This window comes from Misgurnus anguillicaudatus, chromosome 14 (assembly GCF_027580225.2).
Source record: "Misgurnus anguillicaudatus chromosome 14, ASM2758022v2, whole genome shotgun sequence".
Classification (NCBI taxonomy): Eukaryota; Metazoa; Chordata; class Actinopteri; order Cypriniformes; family Cobitidae; genus Misgurnus; species Misgurnus anguillicaudatus.
Genome location: NC_073350.2, coordinates 10,217,108 through 10,234,698, shown reverse-complemented (window position 1 = coordinate 10,234,698; position 17,591 = coordinate 10,217,108). Strand labels below are relative to the sequence as shown.

At 40.6% G+C, this 17,591-nt stretch overlaps 1 protein-coding gene across 1 annotated transcript in view; it reads left to right on the top strand.

Moving 5' to 3' along the window:
* The window catches only part of LOC129427289 (protein NLRC3), a 90,455-nt gene that overhangs the window by 17,150 nt on the left and 55,714 nt on the right, over positions 1 to 17,591 (top strand). Inside the window, exons 2-5 of the mRNA XM_073875840.1 lie at positions 2,753 to 2,875; positions 4,150 to 4,266; positions 4,357 to 4,464; positions 4,656 to 6,473. Of these exons, the coding sequence (XP_073731941.1) occupies positions 2,808 to 2,875; positions 4,150 to 4,266; positions 4,357 to 4,464; positions 4,656 to 6,473 (2,111 nt within the window). The 5' untranslated portion in view covers positions 2,753 to 2,807. The remainder of the gene's footprint in view (positions 1 to 2,752; positions 2,876 to 4,149; positions 4,267 to 4,356; positions 4,465 to 4,655; positions 6,474 to 17,591) is intronic.

The window sequence follows — 17,591 nt, the reverse complement described above, 5'->3', positions numbered from 1 at the left end:
ACAACTATGAATTACTATGACAAGATGGCAGGATCATGAATCCTTATTTAGCAGTCATTTTCAATATAGTCTGTAGCTGAGAAGCAGCCTTAGTTACTATAGTAGGGTACTATTTTATTTACATATGAAGCTTATATCAGTGCACCATAAACACTTTTATTTTAAAGGCGCTCTAAGCGAATTCACGCGTTTTAGACCATAAAACATTTTTTGTTACATACAGCAAACATCTCCTCAATATCTGCTTGCTGCCTGTCCGCTGAACAAACTGTAAAAAACGCGATCTCTGTAGACAGCCCAGGCTCTACAAACTTCAATATATACACTGTGCTCAAACCTGCACCACGAAACAAAACAAAGTGTTCCAGCCAATAAACGACAAGAAGGATTTGGGGGTTGGGTTTGGGCGCGTTCATGAAAGCATTCCTGCCATTCACCTCAACGATAAAAAAGTAGTGCTTATTATACTTTTTGTTTGCAACCGCTACCTTTGAGCTCATAGTACTTGCCATCGCTCTGTCGTTGAGGGTGTGTGTAACTCAGACGGACTCCTGCGCGAGGACCGTGCTGCCTGTGAGTAACAGCAGCAGGCCCCGCTGCTTGTTGAGAAGAAAGAATGACGCGTGCTTTCACATCAGTCTCCAAAAGTTTCCAACCACGCCAGAAAAGATCGCTAGATTTGTCCTAGTTGCTTTTTTAAAAAAAGTCACTAAAGGGGTCCAGAAAGCTGGTAAATCCAGCGACAAAGTTAGCAACACTGCTCAGACTTTTTTTACATTGTTTAAACTGCTTGGACTGACTGTACGTGTGCTTGTGTATGCACTCTGCCTTTGGTTGGCTAATGATGGAAATTAAGCCAATCATCATCAGCTATGTGGTTGTCCCACCCCCAACACACACACATACACACTTAGAAAAACATTGCCTGTCTGGCTGAGAGAGAGAGAGAGAGCCTACTCGGGTGAAAATCGCTTCAGTGAGATCAATTATAGTACCGTCACGTGCAGCATTTTAATGTCAGTAACGCTGATTACTTATAATGCCGTTATTCCCATCACTGCTGCTATGTGAAAGGAGGTTTGGTGATTTCTAGTTAACATCGTATACATTATATAGTACATATTTTACACACTAACGTTACCCTTATGAAACTTAACCATGTTTTTTGTGGTAAAAGTGTAGTAACCATGTTTTTTGGTGTATTGATTACTATTAGCAAAACATTGGTTTTACTACACTAACCATGGTTTAACTATGATTTTTGAAAGCCATGGTTATTTTGTGGTTACCATGATTTTTCTACAGTAACCATGTTTTTTTTGGTTTTAACTGTTGTAAAACCATGGTTAATTTTTTAGTAGCTCAGTGTAGTTTTTGATATGTTTTAGCTATGATTTGAACTAAGGTAATCTTCTTCTTGTTGTTTTTTGCTTGTTATTCAGAAATATACTCTAAAGTACTGTAGTTTTTTAATTTACTGGAAGTTACGCTTTTTTCACGAAAGCCGTTTGTTTATGTTGTTACTGCTGAAACTGTCTATACTGGGAAAAAAACTGTTTATATAGCCTTATTTAATGTCTCTGGTTATATGTTAGTTTTCCTAACACCAGTCAGGAGCAGTGTTCATAATTTCATTATATACAGAAAATACAATGACAATACAGGCTTTCATTCATTGAATGACAAATTTACTTGTCTGATGGACAACCCCATGACAGTGCATAATGTCAAGCCCTGCTAATACATCTTAATATAATTTAAATGAATATTCAACTTTTATAAAAAATCATCTAAAATGTTTATGTCATCCAAAATGTTGATGTCTTTCTTTGTTCAGTCGAGAAGAAATTGTTTTTTTTTTGAGGAAAACATTCCAGGATAATCTTAATTTAATAGACCTGAACATTTTACAGTTTCAGTGCAGCTTCAAAGGGCTCTAAACGCTCCCAACCGAGCCATAAGAGTCTTGTTTAGCAAAAAGATTGTAATTTTCATGAGAATTTTTTTTACTTTTAAACCAGAACTTCTCATCTTGCACTAGCCGTGTGATGAGAAGTTTTACAAACCAGTTAGATGAAATTTCTATTTGTTTTAAATAGGGATCCGTAGCCTCTGCGTAGCCTGACGTACACCTCGCCAAATTTTTAACAGCGCGTCACTTCTGAACGGACCACAAGCGCTGTGATTGGTCCACTAGAACCCCTCCCGTTGGGTAAAAAACTGCGTCGTAGGTATTTTGTTTTGCGATGGTGAGAACAAAGATGGACCAAGTTGAGGAGTGATTTGACTCAAACTGCAACATAATCACTGTTTATTTACTTCCATCATTGCTGGTCTTCTCAAATCATACACAACAAGTTGCTATTTCTTCTTCGCTTGAGGATTAAACTTGCCAAGCTGCTTCTTCATTGACGGTCGCGCTGCTACTGTGGTAACACCCGTGGATACTGCCTACAAGCGGTCTGCATGTGTGTTTGCACATCGATGCGGACGACGACGCAAAAGTATAAATGAAAACTGATGCATAACCTACGCCATCGCGGCTACGCCATAGGACCTACGCACAACTATAATGAGCCCTTAAGCCATAGCCTCATTGCTCGAATAAATTGTTTCTATGAGCTCAGAGACTTAGAATCTCCAAGATTCTTCTTTGAAATTTGATGAAACCTTTGTTTGTTTGTTCGTTGATTTTTCTGTCTGGTTAAGAAAAAAATCAGTTATCAAACATCTCCATAATGTCTTGTTACAGATCAGTCCATCAGAAGAGATCAGACTCACCTGAGATCAGACTCAGCTGTGTGTCCATGAAGAGTGACACATCTATGATGGATCCAACAAATTTCAAAGATGAAAACACATTGCCTGATCAGAGGTACAACAACAGATAGACCGTTTCATCGGACGCACATGCGTTGTTGCGGTTACGCGTCTGGTTGGAACTTTACTTCCGGTTTCTATTTGTTTAATGGTCTGACTAGTGGCTAAAATGAACTCTGGAACAAAGTACCTCATCAAAAATAACAAATGTTTTAGTTTCCTAAAGATAGAGGGAGATGGCAATCATGAATCACCACTATGTGATGGGAGGTTTGGCAGCCGGTTTGTAGTTAACATTGTATACATTATATAGTACACAATTTACACAGCAACGCTAGCTCAGTGTCGTTTTTTAATACGCTTTAGCTATGAAATATGAACTAAGGTAATCTACTTGTTGTTTATTTAGCTTGTTATCAGAAATAAACTACACTAAAATGACTTTGTTGTTATTGATTCTTAGCAGAGTTTACCGGAAGTTACGTGTGTTCCACGAAATCCTTTGTTTATGTTTTTTCTGCTGAAACCGTCTATAGATAATTGAATGTCATGATGGGGGGCACAGTGAGTATCACTGAGCAATTTTGTGCAAATGTCAACCTTACAATGTAAATACTGACTTTTTCCAATAATTTTTAATCATATGATTTCTGAGATATCAATATTTGCTGGTTTAAATACCCTTTATGTGATGTAAAACTCCAGAAAAGTCGTCTTGTCTATTTATAATGTTTTAAAGTCGCGGTATGCAGTATGGGGAACTATCTAATTGCATTTTTTTTGCTGAGGAATTGAAATTCGATTTGCAATTTAATTTTAAAATAGTAGAAAATGTGTTAAATGCATCATTTCATCCAAGTGATTTTACAAACCAGTTAGATTAATTTTTTTATTTGTTTTTAATGGGGAACCAGGCGCGAATTAACACAAGCGATTGACACACAGGTCAAGTTTAATGCCTTGTTTAAGCCAGGTTTGTAGTTCTGTGTAGGATCTATGCCATAGCTTTAATTGTTTTTACAGTTGCGGAAATGATTGCGAGAAAATGTGACACAGATCTCTTAAACCAGAGGGAGGGGTTCTAGCAGACCAACCACAGAGCTTGTGGTCCGCATAGCATTGAAACGTTGCTACATTTTGGGAGAGGTGCCCGTCAGGCTAAGCCATAGCCTCATTGCTTAAAGAATTTGTGTCTATGAACTTAGAGACTTTGAATCTCCAAGATTCTTCTTTGAAATTTAAGGAAACCTTAATTTTTATAAATAGGATTATTCTGTATGGTTAAAAAAATCAGTTATCAAAAATCTACTATATAATGTCTTGTTACAGATCAGTCCATCAGAAGATATTAGACTCACCTGAGATGAGCTGTGTGTCCATGAAGAGTGACTGGTCTATGACTGATCCAACAAATTTTAAAGGTGAAGATACATCGCCTGATCAGAGGTCAACAGTTCTGAACAGATTAAATAATAGGAGTTTAAAAACTCATCCATTAATATCAGAATGTCTGATTGTCTTTATACTCTGTTTAAGGTCAATAAAGTTGTCTGGATCAGACTCAACAGATCAGATCAGAGTGTCTGTGAGTGATCAGACTATAAATGTTCAACAGTCTAATAAAAGAGACTCTCATAGTTTCAGGTAAAAGTGTTTCTCATTTTAAGTTTTTTTTACATTACAAGATTATTTTTTTGTTCTTGTTATAGACAACAAAGCAGATAACATTTACGTTATATTAATATTAGTTTAAATGTATGTATGTATGTATGTTAGAATTTTCCTTACATTGATCTGTATAAATGCACTTTAATTTATGTAACAATCTGTTTCAGTTATGATTGTAAGTTTGCTGAATTCCAAAGCACATTCAGATCAAATCTGAGGAAGAAGTTTGAGTGTTTGTATGATGTAACATCAAATGAGAGAAACCCAACACTACTGAATGAGATCTACACAGAGCTGTACATCACAGAGAGTGAAAGTGGAGAGATCAATAATGAACATGAGGTGAGACAGATTGAGACACAATCCAGAAGAACAACAACAGAGGAGACACCAATCAAATGTAAGGACATCTTTAAACCTTTACCTGAACAACACAAACACATCAGAAGTGTGATGACAAAGGGAGTCGCTGGCATTGGAAAAACAGTCTCTGTACAGAAGTTCATTCTGGACTGGGCTGAAGAGAAAGAGAATCAGGACGTCCACCTCATATTTCCACTTCCTTTCAGAGAGATCAATTTGATGAAGGACAAAACACTCAGTCTTTTAGATCTTCTTCATCTTTTCTTCCCAGAGACAAAAGAAATGGAAATCTTCAGTGATGAATATAAAGTGTTGTTCATCTTTGATGGTTTGGATGAGTGTCGTCTGTCTCTGGATTTTCACAGCAGTGTGAGGTTGTGTGATGTAAGTGAATCAACCTCAGTGGACGTGATGCTGACAAACCTCATCAAGGGGAATCTGTTTCCATCTGCTCTCATCTGGATCACCTCCAGACCAGCAGCAGCTGATCTCATCCCATCTGAATGTGTTGATCGAGTCACAGAGGTACGAGGCTTCAGTGATCCACAGAAGGAGGAATACTTCAGGAAGAGAATCAGTGATGAGAGTCTGTCTGATCAAATCATCTCACACCTGAAGTCATCCAGGAGTCTCTACATCATGTGTCACATCCCAGTCTTCTGCTGGATTTCAGTCACTGTTCTAGAGAGAATGTTGAGTGAAGCAGAGAGTCAAGAGATCCCCAAAACTCTCACTCAGATGTACACACACTTCCTGATCATTCAGACAAACATCAAACATCAGAAGGACTTTGAGAAGAAAGTGAAAGATGAAGACATGATTTTCAAACTAGGTAAACTGGCTTTTGAACAGCTTGTGAAAGGCAATCTGATCTTCTATGATGAAGACCTGAGAGAGTGTGACATTGATGAAGCAGAAGCATCAGTTTACTCAGGATTGTGTACTCAGATCTTCAGAGAGGAGTTAGGTTTACATCAGGGAAAAGTTTACTGCTTTGTTCATCTGAGCATCCATGAACATCTAGCAGCTCTTTATGCTCACATCTCCTTCACAAACAACAACAGGAATGTGTTTGATCAAAACCCAGCACCCGGTCAGTTTTACAAAGTATTGGACATAAAGAAACATAAATCACCAGAACACATTTTATTATCCAGGTTCCATCAGCGAGCTGTAGATGAATCTTTACAGAGTAAGAATGGACATCTGGATCTTTTCCTGCGTTTTCTTCTGGGTCTTTCACTGGAGTCCAATCAGATTCTCTTACAGGATCTACTGACACAGATGGGCAGTTGCTCCTACAAGAAAGAGGAAACTGTTGAGTACATCAAACAAAAGCTCAATGAGAATCTGTCTACAGAGAAATGTATCAATCTGATTCACTGTCTGAATGAACTGGGTGATGATTCACTGGTGAAGGAGATTCAAGATTATGTAAAATCTAATTCAGTAGGAAAGTTCAGTCTCTCCTCTTCACAGTGGGCAGCTTTAGTTTTTGTATTGTTGATGTCTGAGCAGAATTTGGATGAACTTGATCTAAATACATTTATTGGAAATGCACATAAAGCAGATGAAGTTCTTGTGAGACTGCAACCTGTGATCAAAGAATCCAAAAAAGTTCAGTAAGTAAAACTAAACAATCAAACTAAACTAAACATATTGTATGTGTGTGGTGGTGGGGGGGGGGTATGGGGTTGAGCCAGGCATAACAATAGTAAAACTGTCAACAATCAATTGACTGTTGAAATGTATTCAGGCACTTTTATTTTTAATTCTTAAAGGGGACATTTCTCAATACTTTTTTAAGATGTCAAATAAATCTTTGGTGTCCCCAGAGTACATATGTGCAGTTTTAGCTCAAAATATCATATGTATAATTTATTATAGGATGTTAAAATTGCCACTTTTTAGATGTGAGCAAAAATGTGAAATTTTTGAGTGTGTCCTTTAAAATGCAAATGAGCTGATCTCTGCACTAAATGGAAGTGTCATGGTTGGATAGTGCAGATTAAGGGGCGGTATTATGTTCTTCTGACATCACAAGGGGAGCCATATATTAATTACCTATTTCTTCACATGCTTGCAGAGAATGGTTTACCAAAACCAACAAGTTACTGGGTTGTTCTATTCACATTTTCTAGGTTGATAGAAGCACTGGGGACCAAATTATAGCACTTAAACCTAAAAAAGTCAGATTTTCATGATATGTCCCCTTTAAATTTAGGAGAATCATTCTTACCAAAAGAGTTTCATGGGTTTTATTTTCCTTATGTTGTGTACTAAAGAGCATGTGTCTTCAAAAGCTTTTATTTAGTAGAAAGAATTGATATCTATTAAAGGATCAGTACACATTTATAAGAACATTTCCTGATAATTTGGGCAACCCCATGTTGCCCAAGATGCTTATGTCTTTCTTGCTTTAGTTGAAAAGAAATTAAGTTTTTTGAGTGTGGCAAGTGGCGTTCTTCTGATAACACCAGAAAGGACTTATTTCACTGACCTTATAACAAATAGCGACTATGCTATCCCAGTATTGATATCTGGGGACCTATCAGTACAGGAATCACAGGTTCACAGTTCTTCCTGACCCAAAAATGAGCAATGAGATGTGGATATGGCAATACAAAATTTTTATTAAGAAGAGAAAACTTAATTAAATATTTATAACAAGCTTATAAAATTTGCAAGTAATAATAAAATCCCAATCAAATGGCAGTTAGCAGTTGAAGAAAAACAAAAGTGCTGAGGTTGCCCAAAAATAAGGAAACCGAAGCCCAAGGAGCTGGGGTTCCCCAACAGTAGGCCAGGCTGGGTGCTGGACCTCCAAACAAACAAACAAAACAAGCAACAAAAGCAGCAAAGCAAATGCCATTGAAAGACGAGAGGTAACCACACCCCAACCACCAGCTTGGACGTTAGTGTTGCAAAAGGAAAACAAAACCAAAAAGCAAAGCAAAACAGCAGCATTGAAACGTTAAGCCATGCAGTGACAGAATTAGCACAATCAAGAGCATTAGTTGACTGGTTAATATCTAAAAACACAAACAACATACACAATAAATACACATGCCTGTAAAATGGTCATAGGATTTACAGGTGGGTTTTCCTACCAGCATACTGGAACTTCACATCCAGCAGCTCACAGCATAAACACCATTTACTAAATAAATGCGTGATTAGAAGAAATCTCCATTATGCGCAATATTAAATCAACATCATTTACTTACTAAACAGGAAGACAGCAGTCACTCACACACTCACTCCGTGTTATGAATGACCAAATTAAACACGCTGGAATATCACCCTCACAAGAACGGAAAACAGTGGCGCTATGCGGCCGGGAAGAGCACCAAAAGACACCAGCCTTCCAGACAAACAATACAATTAGAAACTAAAATACATTAACTAAGGACACAAACGTCAAACACATACCTCTACCACAGAGCAGCAAAACCCCAGAAAGCAGAACCCTCAGTCAGCTGAGAAAATGACGCAGCATCATATGTCCTTAGCAACACACATTTACACATTTACTCAATGGTCTCATTAGTAATGGGCACGAACCTCTACACTACCCACATTAAACTGCATCTCACCACAATCTACCCCCCATTTTTGTGTTGCCGACCTGGCGATCAATAAAATTAATTCAATCCCAAGGTCTAAAAATGGCAGTTACAGCATTAGAAGCAACCTGAGGTGGTGTAAAGGCTTCTACCATACAAGAAAGATGATGAAGGTTGTAATGGTGACCCGCCTTACCTGACCGGTTTTTCGTGGTATAATTGCAGGGACCTCCACCTGTTCCACTGGTGAAGGAACATATATAACTACAGGGCATACCACAGAGGCATCAGCCTCCAACAAAACAGAATCTGGAGAAAGAAATCCACTGGTAACTGTGGTTCTTGCCCAAATATAAAAAATGTGGTGACTCACCTGTGGCTTGGTGTGGGGTGGTATTGTAACAGAAGACTGTCACGGTCCTGTCGGACATCTGTGCTAGATGTAGGTCTGAGTGCATCTGACAGGACCGTGGCAGTATCATGTTCTGTGTGGGGACATGTGGGATCACATTCTGTGTGTGGCTTCCACATGTTCTCGGTGTCTTGTTGCTGTCGTGATCTTGCCAGACCTTAGTATTGTTTCAGGTCTATGTTCTGAGGGCAAGGTCAGGGCAGCATTGTGTTTTGTGGGAACACGTGTGTTTCACATTATTTCTGTGTGACACGTGTTCCCCAGTGTGGTGTGGCTGTCATGGTCTTGCCTGACCTTGGTTGTTATCCAGAGGGCAAGACCAGAGCAGCATTGTGTTTATGTGGGAATACGTGTTGGTTCACATCATGTATGTGTAACACGTGTTCCCAGTGTCTTGTCACTTTTACCCTACTCCCTTATGTAATCATGTCTTAAGTGATTAATTATGTTCACCTGTTCCCCATTGATGTGGTGTCTTTATATTGCCCTTGTGTTCTCTGTGTGGTGTGCGTGCGTTGTTGTGAATTCCCAGTGTTATGGTTCCCGTTTATCTGTTCCAGTCATTTGTGTTTCATCACATTGTTTTGTTCCTTTCCGTTTTACCCCCTCGTGGGTGTTTCAGTTTATTTATAATAAATCAGAGTTTATTTTTGTACATCCTTTTGCAATTGGGTTCTTCTTCATTTTCCACTATCCGGTGTTAAACCGAACGTGAAAAAGACAACAAAACATGCAAACATGCAACCCAATCTCTTTTACTAGAGGAAGAAGAGGTACGTAATAAATTGTGTAGCGTTCGATTAAAGCGTTCACACTGGCCATTTACAGCTGGATGGTTGGGGTGGTGCATGACTTCTTTACCCCATACAAAGCCAAAGGGCAGTAACTGCGCAATTAATCAAAATTGAGTTAAGGGTTGAAATGGGCTTTTTGAGGTCTGATGTGTCTTGCGACAAAGTCTCCTGGTTCAATCTTGTCCCATTTCTGAAAAACGTGTGTGCCAAAATTGCAGTAACATGTTTGACTGGCTGGTGTAAATAACTTTAAGGGCATTTTTCTCGGTTTCAGTGTTGGCGTAGTTACTGCACTTAGCCTTTGTAGGGCAGTGTAGTTTGACCTATTTCGCTCAGTGGGCCTCAGACTACAACTAGCATATGTAATAGGGTGCACTTGGCCCTCTTGCTCTTGAGAGAGGGCTACCCCCAAATCCCCCATGGCTAGCGTCCACCTCCAAATTAAATGGTTGAGAGAAATCAGGATATGCCTCTGCCTGGGTTTTTTTGGAGCTAATTTTTTTGAATGTCTTTGAGCTCACAGCCGGTCCCAAGCCCTGATAAAGGAGGAGGGTTGGGCGTGGGGCTAGCATCCCACCCTGTAAAACAAACAATTGCTACAAAAACATCGACTACAACCCAAAACCAGAATGACCTGGGAGAGAGAGGATCTTCTAAAAAAAGAGCAATAACGTGCAACAGGGAAAGCCAGAGGGAAGCTGCTGCACCGACTATCCTTATCTCGACCAAGAAGATATTAAGATTAGGTACATGGAATGTTCGCACAATGTACGATACTGGGAAAGCCGCACAGATTGCGGACATATGACAGAGGGAGCAGCACACACCGAAAGAGTCGCCCTTATGTTGGGGAAAGAAGCGCAGAAAGCACTTATCAGCTGGGAACCAAGAGGGCCACGACTGCTAACTACTTCCTTCACAACTAAGCATAAGAAAATCAAGTTAAATGTAGTACTGGGCTATGCACCAACCAACAATAGCAATGATGAAGACAAAGACAGCTAAATGGGATCTTGGACCAACAAAGCAACAAAGATATCAACATTGTCATGGGAGATTTTAATGCCAAGATTGGACAAGACATCAGATGCTACGAGGAAAGTACGGGACAACATGGATTAGGAAAAATGAACGAAAATGGAGAAAGGTGTAATGGTTTTGTTCTGTGTTCTGAGTATTTTTGTTATTTGTACTTGTATTTTGATATCCTGCTCTGTTCGGACTTTTATTTTGAAATGCATCATGTCATGTCACACTTCCTGTCTGTTTTGTATTTAAGTCACTTTCTGTTCACCTGTTCCTGGCTGATTATTACATCGCCAATACCTGTCTGTATATCTGCCTGTAATCTGTTATCTGTTTATCTGTTACCTGGATCTGCCTGTGTTTTTGACTTCTGCCTGTATTTTGGATTTAATGCCTGTTTGCCGCCTGCCCTGATATATTTTGCCTGTCTTTGGATTTACGATTTGGATTTACCTTTGGATTTGTTTGCTGGCCCTTATTGGGATTTTACAATTAAACACCTTTTGCATATGGATTCTCATCTCATTCGCTTTCTTTAAGCAATCCGTTACAGAATAATCAGTCCTAACCCGGGATCCAGCGAAGGTTAGTAACTTCCCACCAGCAACATGAAACCAGTTTTTGCCCTGCTTGAACTCCGCCAAAACCACCGTGCCATCGAGGATTACGTGAGTGACTCTCTGAAACTATCGAATCAGGTACATTTTGATGAAGACACGTTGAAACCGTTTTTTTACAATGCTCTTGATGAACATTTACGTTTATGTATGCCCCATGATATGTCTGCCTGGTCCCTGGAGAGTTATATTGACTTTGCTCTATTGTTATGTGGCTCTCCATTCACGGTGGGTGTTGTGGATAGCAAACCAGAGGCTATTCACAACACGCCACGCCATTTCATGCCTGTTTTGTCCAAGCCTGTTCCTAAAATGGCCGCCACCATGCTTGCTCCCAAAATGGCCGCTATCCTGCCTGTCCCTAAAATGTCCGCCACCCTGCCTGTTCCCAAAATGGCCGCCATCCTGCCTGTTTCTGCACCCACACCTGTTTTCGAGAGAGCTACCATCATCCCTGCACCTGAACTTCAGAGGGCTATCATCACCACCACACCTGCACTTATGAGGGCTAGTATTCACCCTGCACCTGCCATCAAGATGGCCGTCATGCCTGAACCGACTACCACAAAGGTATGTCTTCTTGACTATATACTACCTGAATTTGCAATAGCCCTGTGGTGCGTCTGGTCTGCCTTCTGCTTTGTTGTTCCCGAGGTTCCTCAAGGCCCTGCATCTGAACCATCGGACTCATCTGATCTGCCCGACTCATCTGATCTGCCCGACTCATCTGATCTGCCCGACTCATCTGATCTGCCCGACTCATCTGTTTCGTCTGTCCTGCCTGATTCACCAGTCCCGTCTAACTCATCTGATTTGTCTGGTCCACCATCTGGGACATCGCCACCCTGGGCTTTGGAAGCTTTTCCAAGTTTTTTTGGGGGGGTAGTACCCGGACACAGGAAGAAGGCAGAGGACACCGAGGCGGAGACCGAAGTGGACTCTGATCCTTCCTCTCCTTGTGTTCCAGGGCTATTCCTACCCCATGACCTAGCTTCATGTCGGCCCATTGACCCTGCTCCATGTCTGCCCCATGACCCAGGTCCAAGCCTGCCCCATGACCCAGGTCCAAGCCTGCCCCATGACCCAGGTCCAAGCCTGCCCCATGACCCAGGTCCAAGCCTGCCCCATGACCCAGGTCCAAGCCTGCCCCATGACCCAGGTCCAAGCCTGCCCCATGACCCAGGCCCGCATCTGCCCCATGACCCAGGCCCGCATCTGCCCCATGACCCAGGCCCGCATCTGCCCCATGACCCTGGATCATCCTGGCCACATGACCCAGGACCTCCCCTGATCTGCCCTGCCTTTGCCAAGAGGTCCTGGCCCGCCCGCCCACCCTCTATTGGACTTTGTAAATTGTATGTTGGGCTCCGGGAGTCGCCCTTTAGAGGGGGGGGTTCTGTAATGGTTTTGTTCTGTGTTCTGAGTATTTTTGTTATTTGTAATTGTATTTTGATATCCTGCTCTGTTCGGACTTTTATTTTGAAATGCATCATGTCATGTCACACTTCCTGTCTGTTTTGTATTTAAGTCACTTCCTGTTCACCTGTTCCTGGCTGATTATTACATCGCCAATACCTGTCTGTATATCTGCCTGTAATCTGTTATCTGTTTATCTGTTACCTATCTGCCTGTGTTTTTGACTTCTGCCTGTATTTTGGATTTAATGCCTGTTTGCCGCCTGCCCTGATATATTTTGCCTGTCTTTGGATTTACGATTTGGATTTACCTTTGGATTTGTTTGCTGGCCCTTATTAGGATTTTACAATTAAACACCTTTTGCATATGGATTCTCATCTCATTTGCTTTCTTTAAGCAACCCGTTACAAAAGGTTTGCAGATACTTGTGCTATGAACAGCTTGGTGATAGATGGTAGCATCTTTCAGCCCAAAAAAATACATAAGGCAACTTGAAGTTCCCCTGACCAGGTAACAGAGAACCAGATTGATCACATCTGTATATCAAATAAATTCCGATGGTCATTGCTTAATGTTAGAGTGATGAGAGGAGCAGATGTTGGATCTGGCCATCATCTTGCAGTAGGTAAAATGAAGTTGAAATTAAAGAACTATACAGAAGCCAAAAGAAGGAAAACAAGAGTCAACACTAGGTTTCTAAAGGACAGTTTTATTCAAGAAGAATTTAAGCTTAAGATGTTCAACAGATTTGAAGTGTTACAAGAGATACAGGACAAGATTTAGAGAGTCAGTGGAAGACATTCAAAGAGACAGTAGTTGGAACCTGTGATGAAATCCTGGGTAGAAGAAAGTCACAACAGAAGGACTGGATGTCAGCTGAGACATACAAGAAAATTGAAGACAGTAAGAGTAAAAATCAGCCTTAAACAACAGTCTCACCAGAGTGTCAAAAGCTAGAGCACAGGAAGAGTATAATGAAACCAACAGGGAAGTGAAGTGGAATGTAAGAAGAGAAAAAAGGGAGTTTATAGAGGGACTTGCTAAGGAGGCAGAAGAAACATCAGCAAAAGGAAATATAAAACAACTGTATGACACTACAAGGAAGCTGGCAGGGAAGTGCTCACATCTAAGTAGACCGGTAAAAGACAAGGATGGTAAAGTACCAAGGGGAAGAAACGAGCAGTTAAATAGATGGGTAGAACATTTTGAGGAATTGCTGAATCGACCAGCTCCAGAGAACCCACCAGAAATTCCAGAGAATAAATCAGATCTCCCTATCAACTGCAGCAGGCCACCTTGAGTAAAGATTAGGAATGCAATCCGCCTAAAAATGAGAAGGCACCAGGACCGGATGAGATTCCAGCAGAGGCACTGAAGGCAGCCCCAAAATTATCAACAGAAAAACTTTATGACCTGTTTGGGAAGATATGGGAAGAGGAGGAGATTCCACCAAATTGGAAAGAGGGCTACCTGGTAAAGATACCTAAGAAGGGAGACCTCAGCCTCTGCTCCAATTACAGGGGATCACATTACTTTCTGTCCCTGGAAAGGTTCTACAAACCGAGTAATCCTGGAACGTTTGAAAGGCGAAGTGGACCAGAAGCTTCGGGATCAGCAGGCAGGCTTCAGAACAGATCGGTCATGCACTGATCAGATAGCTACGTTACGCATCATAATAGAACAATCCATCGAATGGAACTCATCGCTCTATGTCAACATCGTAAACTATGAGAAAGCCTTTCGACAACGTGGACAGAGAGGTGTTGTGGCAACTACTTCGCCACTACGGAGTCTCACAAAAGCTTGTCAATTTGATCAAGAACTCTTATGAGGGTATGGCATGCAGGGTGGTAACATAGAGCTTTCAGGTAAAGACAGGGGTGACGCAGGGCTGTCTACTGTCACCATTTTTGTTCCTCTTGACCATAGATTGGATAATGAAGTCTGTCACTGACGGAAAGAGGAATGGTATTCAATGGACAATGTGGAACCAGCTGGAGGGCCTAGACTTTCTAGATGACCTTGCCCTCTTGTCACACAGCCATCAGCAAATACAGTAGAAGACAACAAAACTGATCAGTGTGTCAGCCCAGGTTGGACTCAAGATCCACAGAGGAAAGACAAAAATTCTTAAAGTGAACGCCACAAGTCAGGAGCCAATGATCCTAGAAGGGGAAGCCCTGGAAGAAGTGGACTCTTTCACATACCTCGATAGTGAGGTGGACAAGCAGGGTGGAACAGAGGCGAACATTAAAATCAGGATAAGAAAAGCACGCACAGCATTCATCCAGCTTAAAAACATTTGGAGTTCAAAAGAAATCAGCTGCAACACCAAAATTCGCTTATTCAACTCAAATATTAAGGCAGTTTTGCTTTATGGAGCTGAGACATGGAGATTTACAAGGACCACTTTGAAGAGGATCCAAACTTTGTCAATGGATGTCTTCAAAGAATCCTCTTAATCCACTATATGAAACACTGATATGTGGCAAATAACTTACCTGTGCCCCATTGAAGGGGAGATTGTAAGAAGGAGATGGGCCTGGTCACCAAACAGGCACTCACTTGGAATCCTCAAGGGAAAAGAAAACAGGAAAGGCCAAGAAACACCTGGCGCTGTGACCTTGAAGCAGACATCAAAGTGACTGGCCTGCCCTGGGGCAAACTGGTCAGATTAGCAAAGAATTGAAAGAGCTGGAGGGAAGTTGTCGATGGCCTATGCACCAGGAGGTGCAATAGGCCTAAGTAAGTAGGTAAGAAATCAGGATATGCGAGTACCAGGGCAAAGGTGAGTCGTACCTTTAACACTCTGGAGTCGACTGCGGCACGGGCGCCGGAAACTCTTTATTTTTCAATCACTCCGCAAAGAGACTTAGATTACTCTGCTGATTTTGGACATACAGATATGATTTATACATTATTTAAATCGTTAAAGTGTCTAGTTTTTTATGTCCACTCCAAATAAAAACAGAATGTTGTGCTTTTCGCAAAATTAAGAAAATAAACATGATGCACGTTTTGTTCTCTCTCCCTCAGTGAAGTCCTTTCAGAAACACGTCAGAAAAATTTACTGTAACTTAACGAATACTTGTCATAGAAAATAACATACATAATGCTTTGAATGTCTGCTTTTAAATGATGTAAGTGAGATCAAAAACAGATATTGTCATTCAGTGTAAACTGTATGAGAAGGAGGAGAGGTACCGTCTTTCTTCTGTTACCTGTTTATCTGTAATGAGATGAGATCACCACACCCCCGCGCAATTGAAGTGAATTAGCAGAGACATCCATATGCATAACTCTTGCCTCCTGCAATCAATGGATACACAATCTGCGATCCAGTCTCTCCATTTCTTGTTATGCTGAGTTGTTTCATCCGAATGCACCAAACATGACATCTAAATCCTTATTTACTTGCGTATGTGTGTCACTAACTCCAGACGCGAGAGTTTTATTTGTCCTTCCGTCAAACAGTACAGACGCTTTTTGGTATTGTTATAAAATACGCGATTGCAAACAGTACAATCCTTATTTAGTTGCGTCTAAGCTTATATCTCCGCACAGCAAGTTTATTAAACACAGGATCACTCGCGTGTGCACACATTACTTTGCTGCTTTCATGATCAACACGTGAGGGAGTAATGGCGGCGGCGGCTGCTGTAAACAAACATTGAGTTTATCATGCTTGTCCCTTGTTGTGTTTCTACTATAATGATTATAAAAACATAAAAAAGAGTCCAGACAACGATAGGCAGTTCTTCTTCAGTTCTTTGTGCAGCTTTTTACTGCACAAAAGTAAACCTCTCGTTGGCCAACCAAACACTAACCCTGTGATTATTTTTATGATGGCCAAACAGTACCTTTACAATGATTACTATGGTTTTTAAAGGTATACTTGTGAAAATATATTTCAATTGAAATATATATATGAAATTAATAGAAAATATTTCAATAAAAAAAAAAAAATATATATATATATATATATATAATTTTTTAAATTGAAATATTTTCTATTAATTTCACAAGTATATAAATAATGTGTGGGTATTTACATTCTATTGAAAATTTTTGTTATAAATTCCCAAGTAAACCTTATTGTAGTGTTTATTACGTATTACGTCACGGGTGTTTAACAAATATGACGCAGGTAAATAAGTGGGAGGTTCACTTACCTGATTAAAGCACGAACCAGCAGTAAAAATCCTATAACAGGGTGGTTTAATCCAATACTAAATAAGCACGAGCAATAAGCGGGAGCGAGTATTGGTGTTTGACATGTTGTCTCGTCAGGAGAGATGCGCCACCGGTAAGCTGTTGTTTCCCTACATTGAACTGCGGTCTAAGTTTGTTTGTTACACTACTGCTGTACTGCCGCTATGTATATGCGCGGTTTGTATTCTCGATAAATATTACGTTGGTCACGCTGATTAAACCATATCTGTGGTCTAATGTTTAACGCTGTCAGCTCGATAGTATCCGCCAGAGTCGTATAATAATAGAGTTACGACACTCACATAGGGGCTGTTTACACTTGGTATTAAGATGTGTTTTCATCAATCGGATCACAAGTGGACGAGAGAGACACATGACGTTTATACCTGGTATTTAAATCCGTCTCTTTTGTCCACTTTCGACCGCTTCTGTGCTGAATACTATGAGGGGGTGGTCTGTGAGACGGTGGGCGAGTCTCTCTGCTGTCATTCAAACCCGAGCGGGAGTAATTATGAGTTTATATGGACGCGATCTAATATAATGTCAGTGTCCACTGCTTGTTTAGCAAGTAAACATGCTGCACAGTGTTTTGTACATGAGTATGTAAGAGCTTTCTTTGAATTTTCAGCGCAATTGATGAAATAGGATCGCGCAACTTTCACACGCTTTCAAAACGAAACTATACGGAGATCAGCCG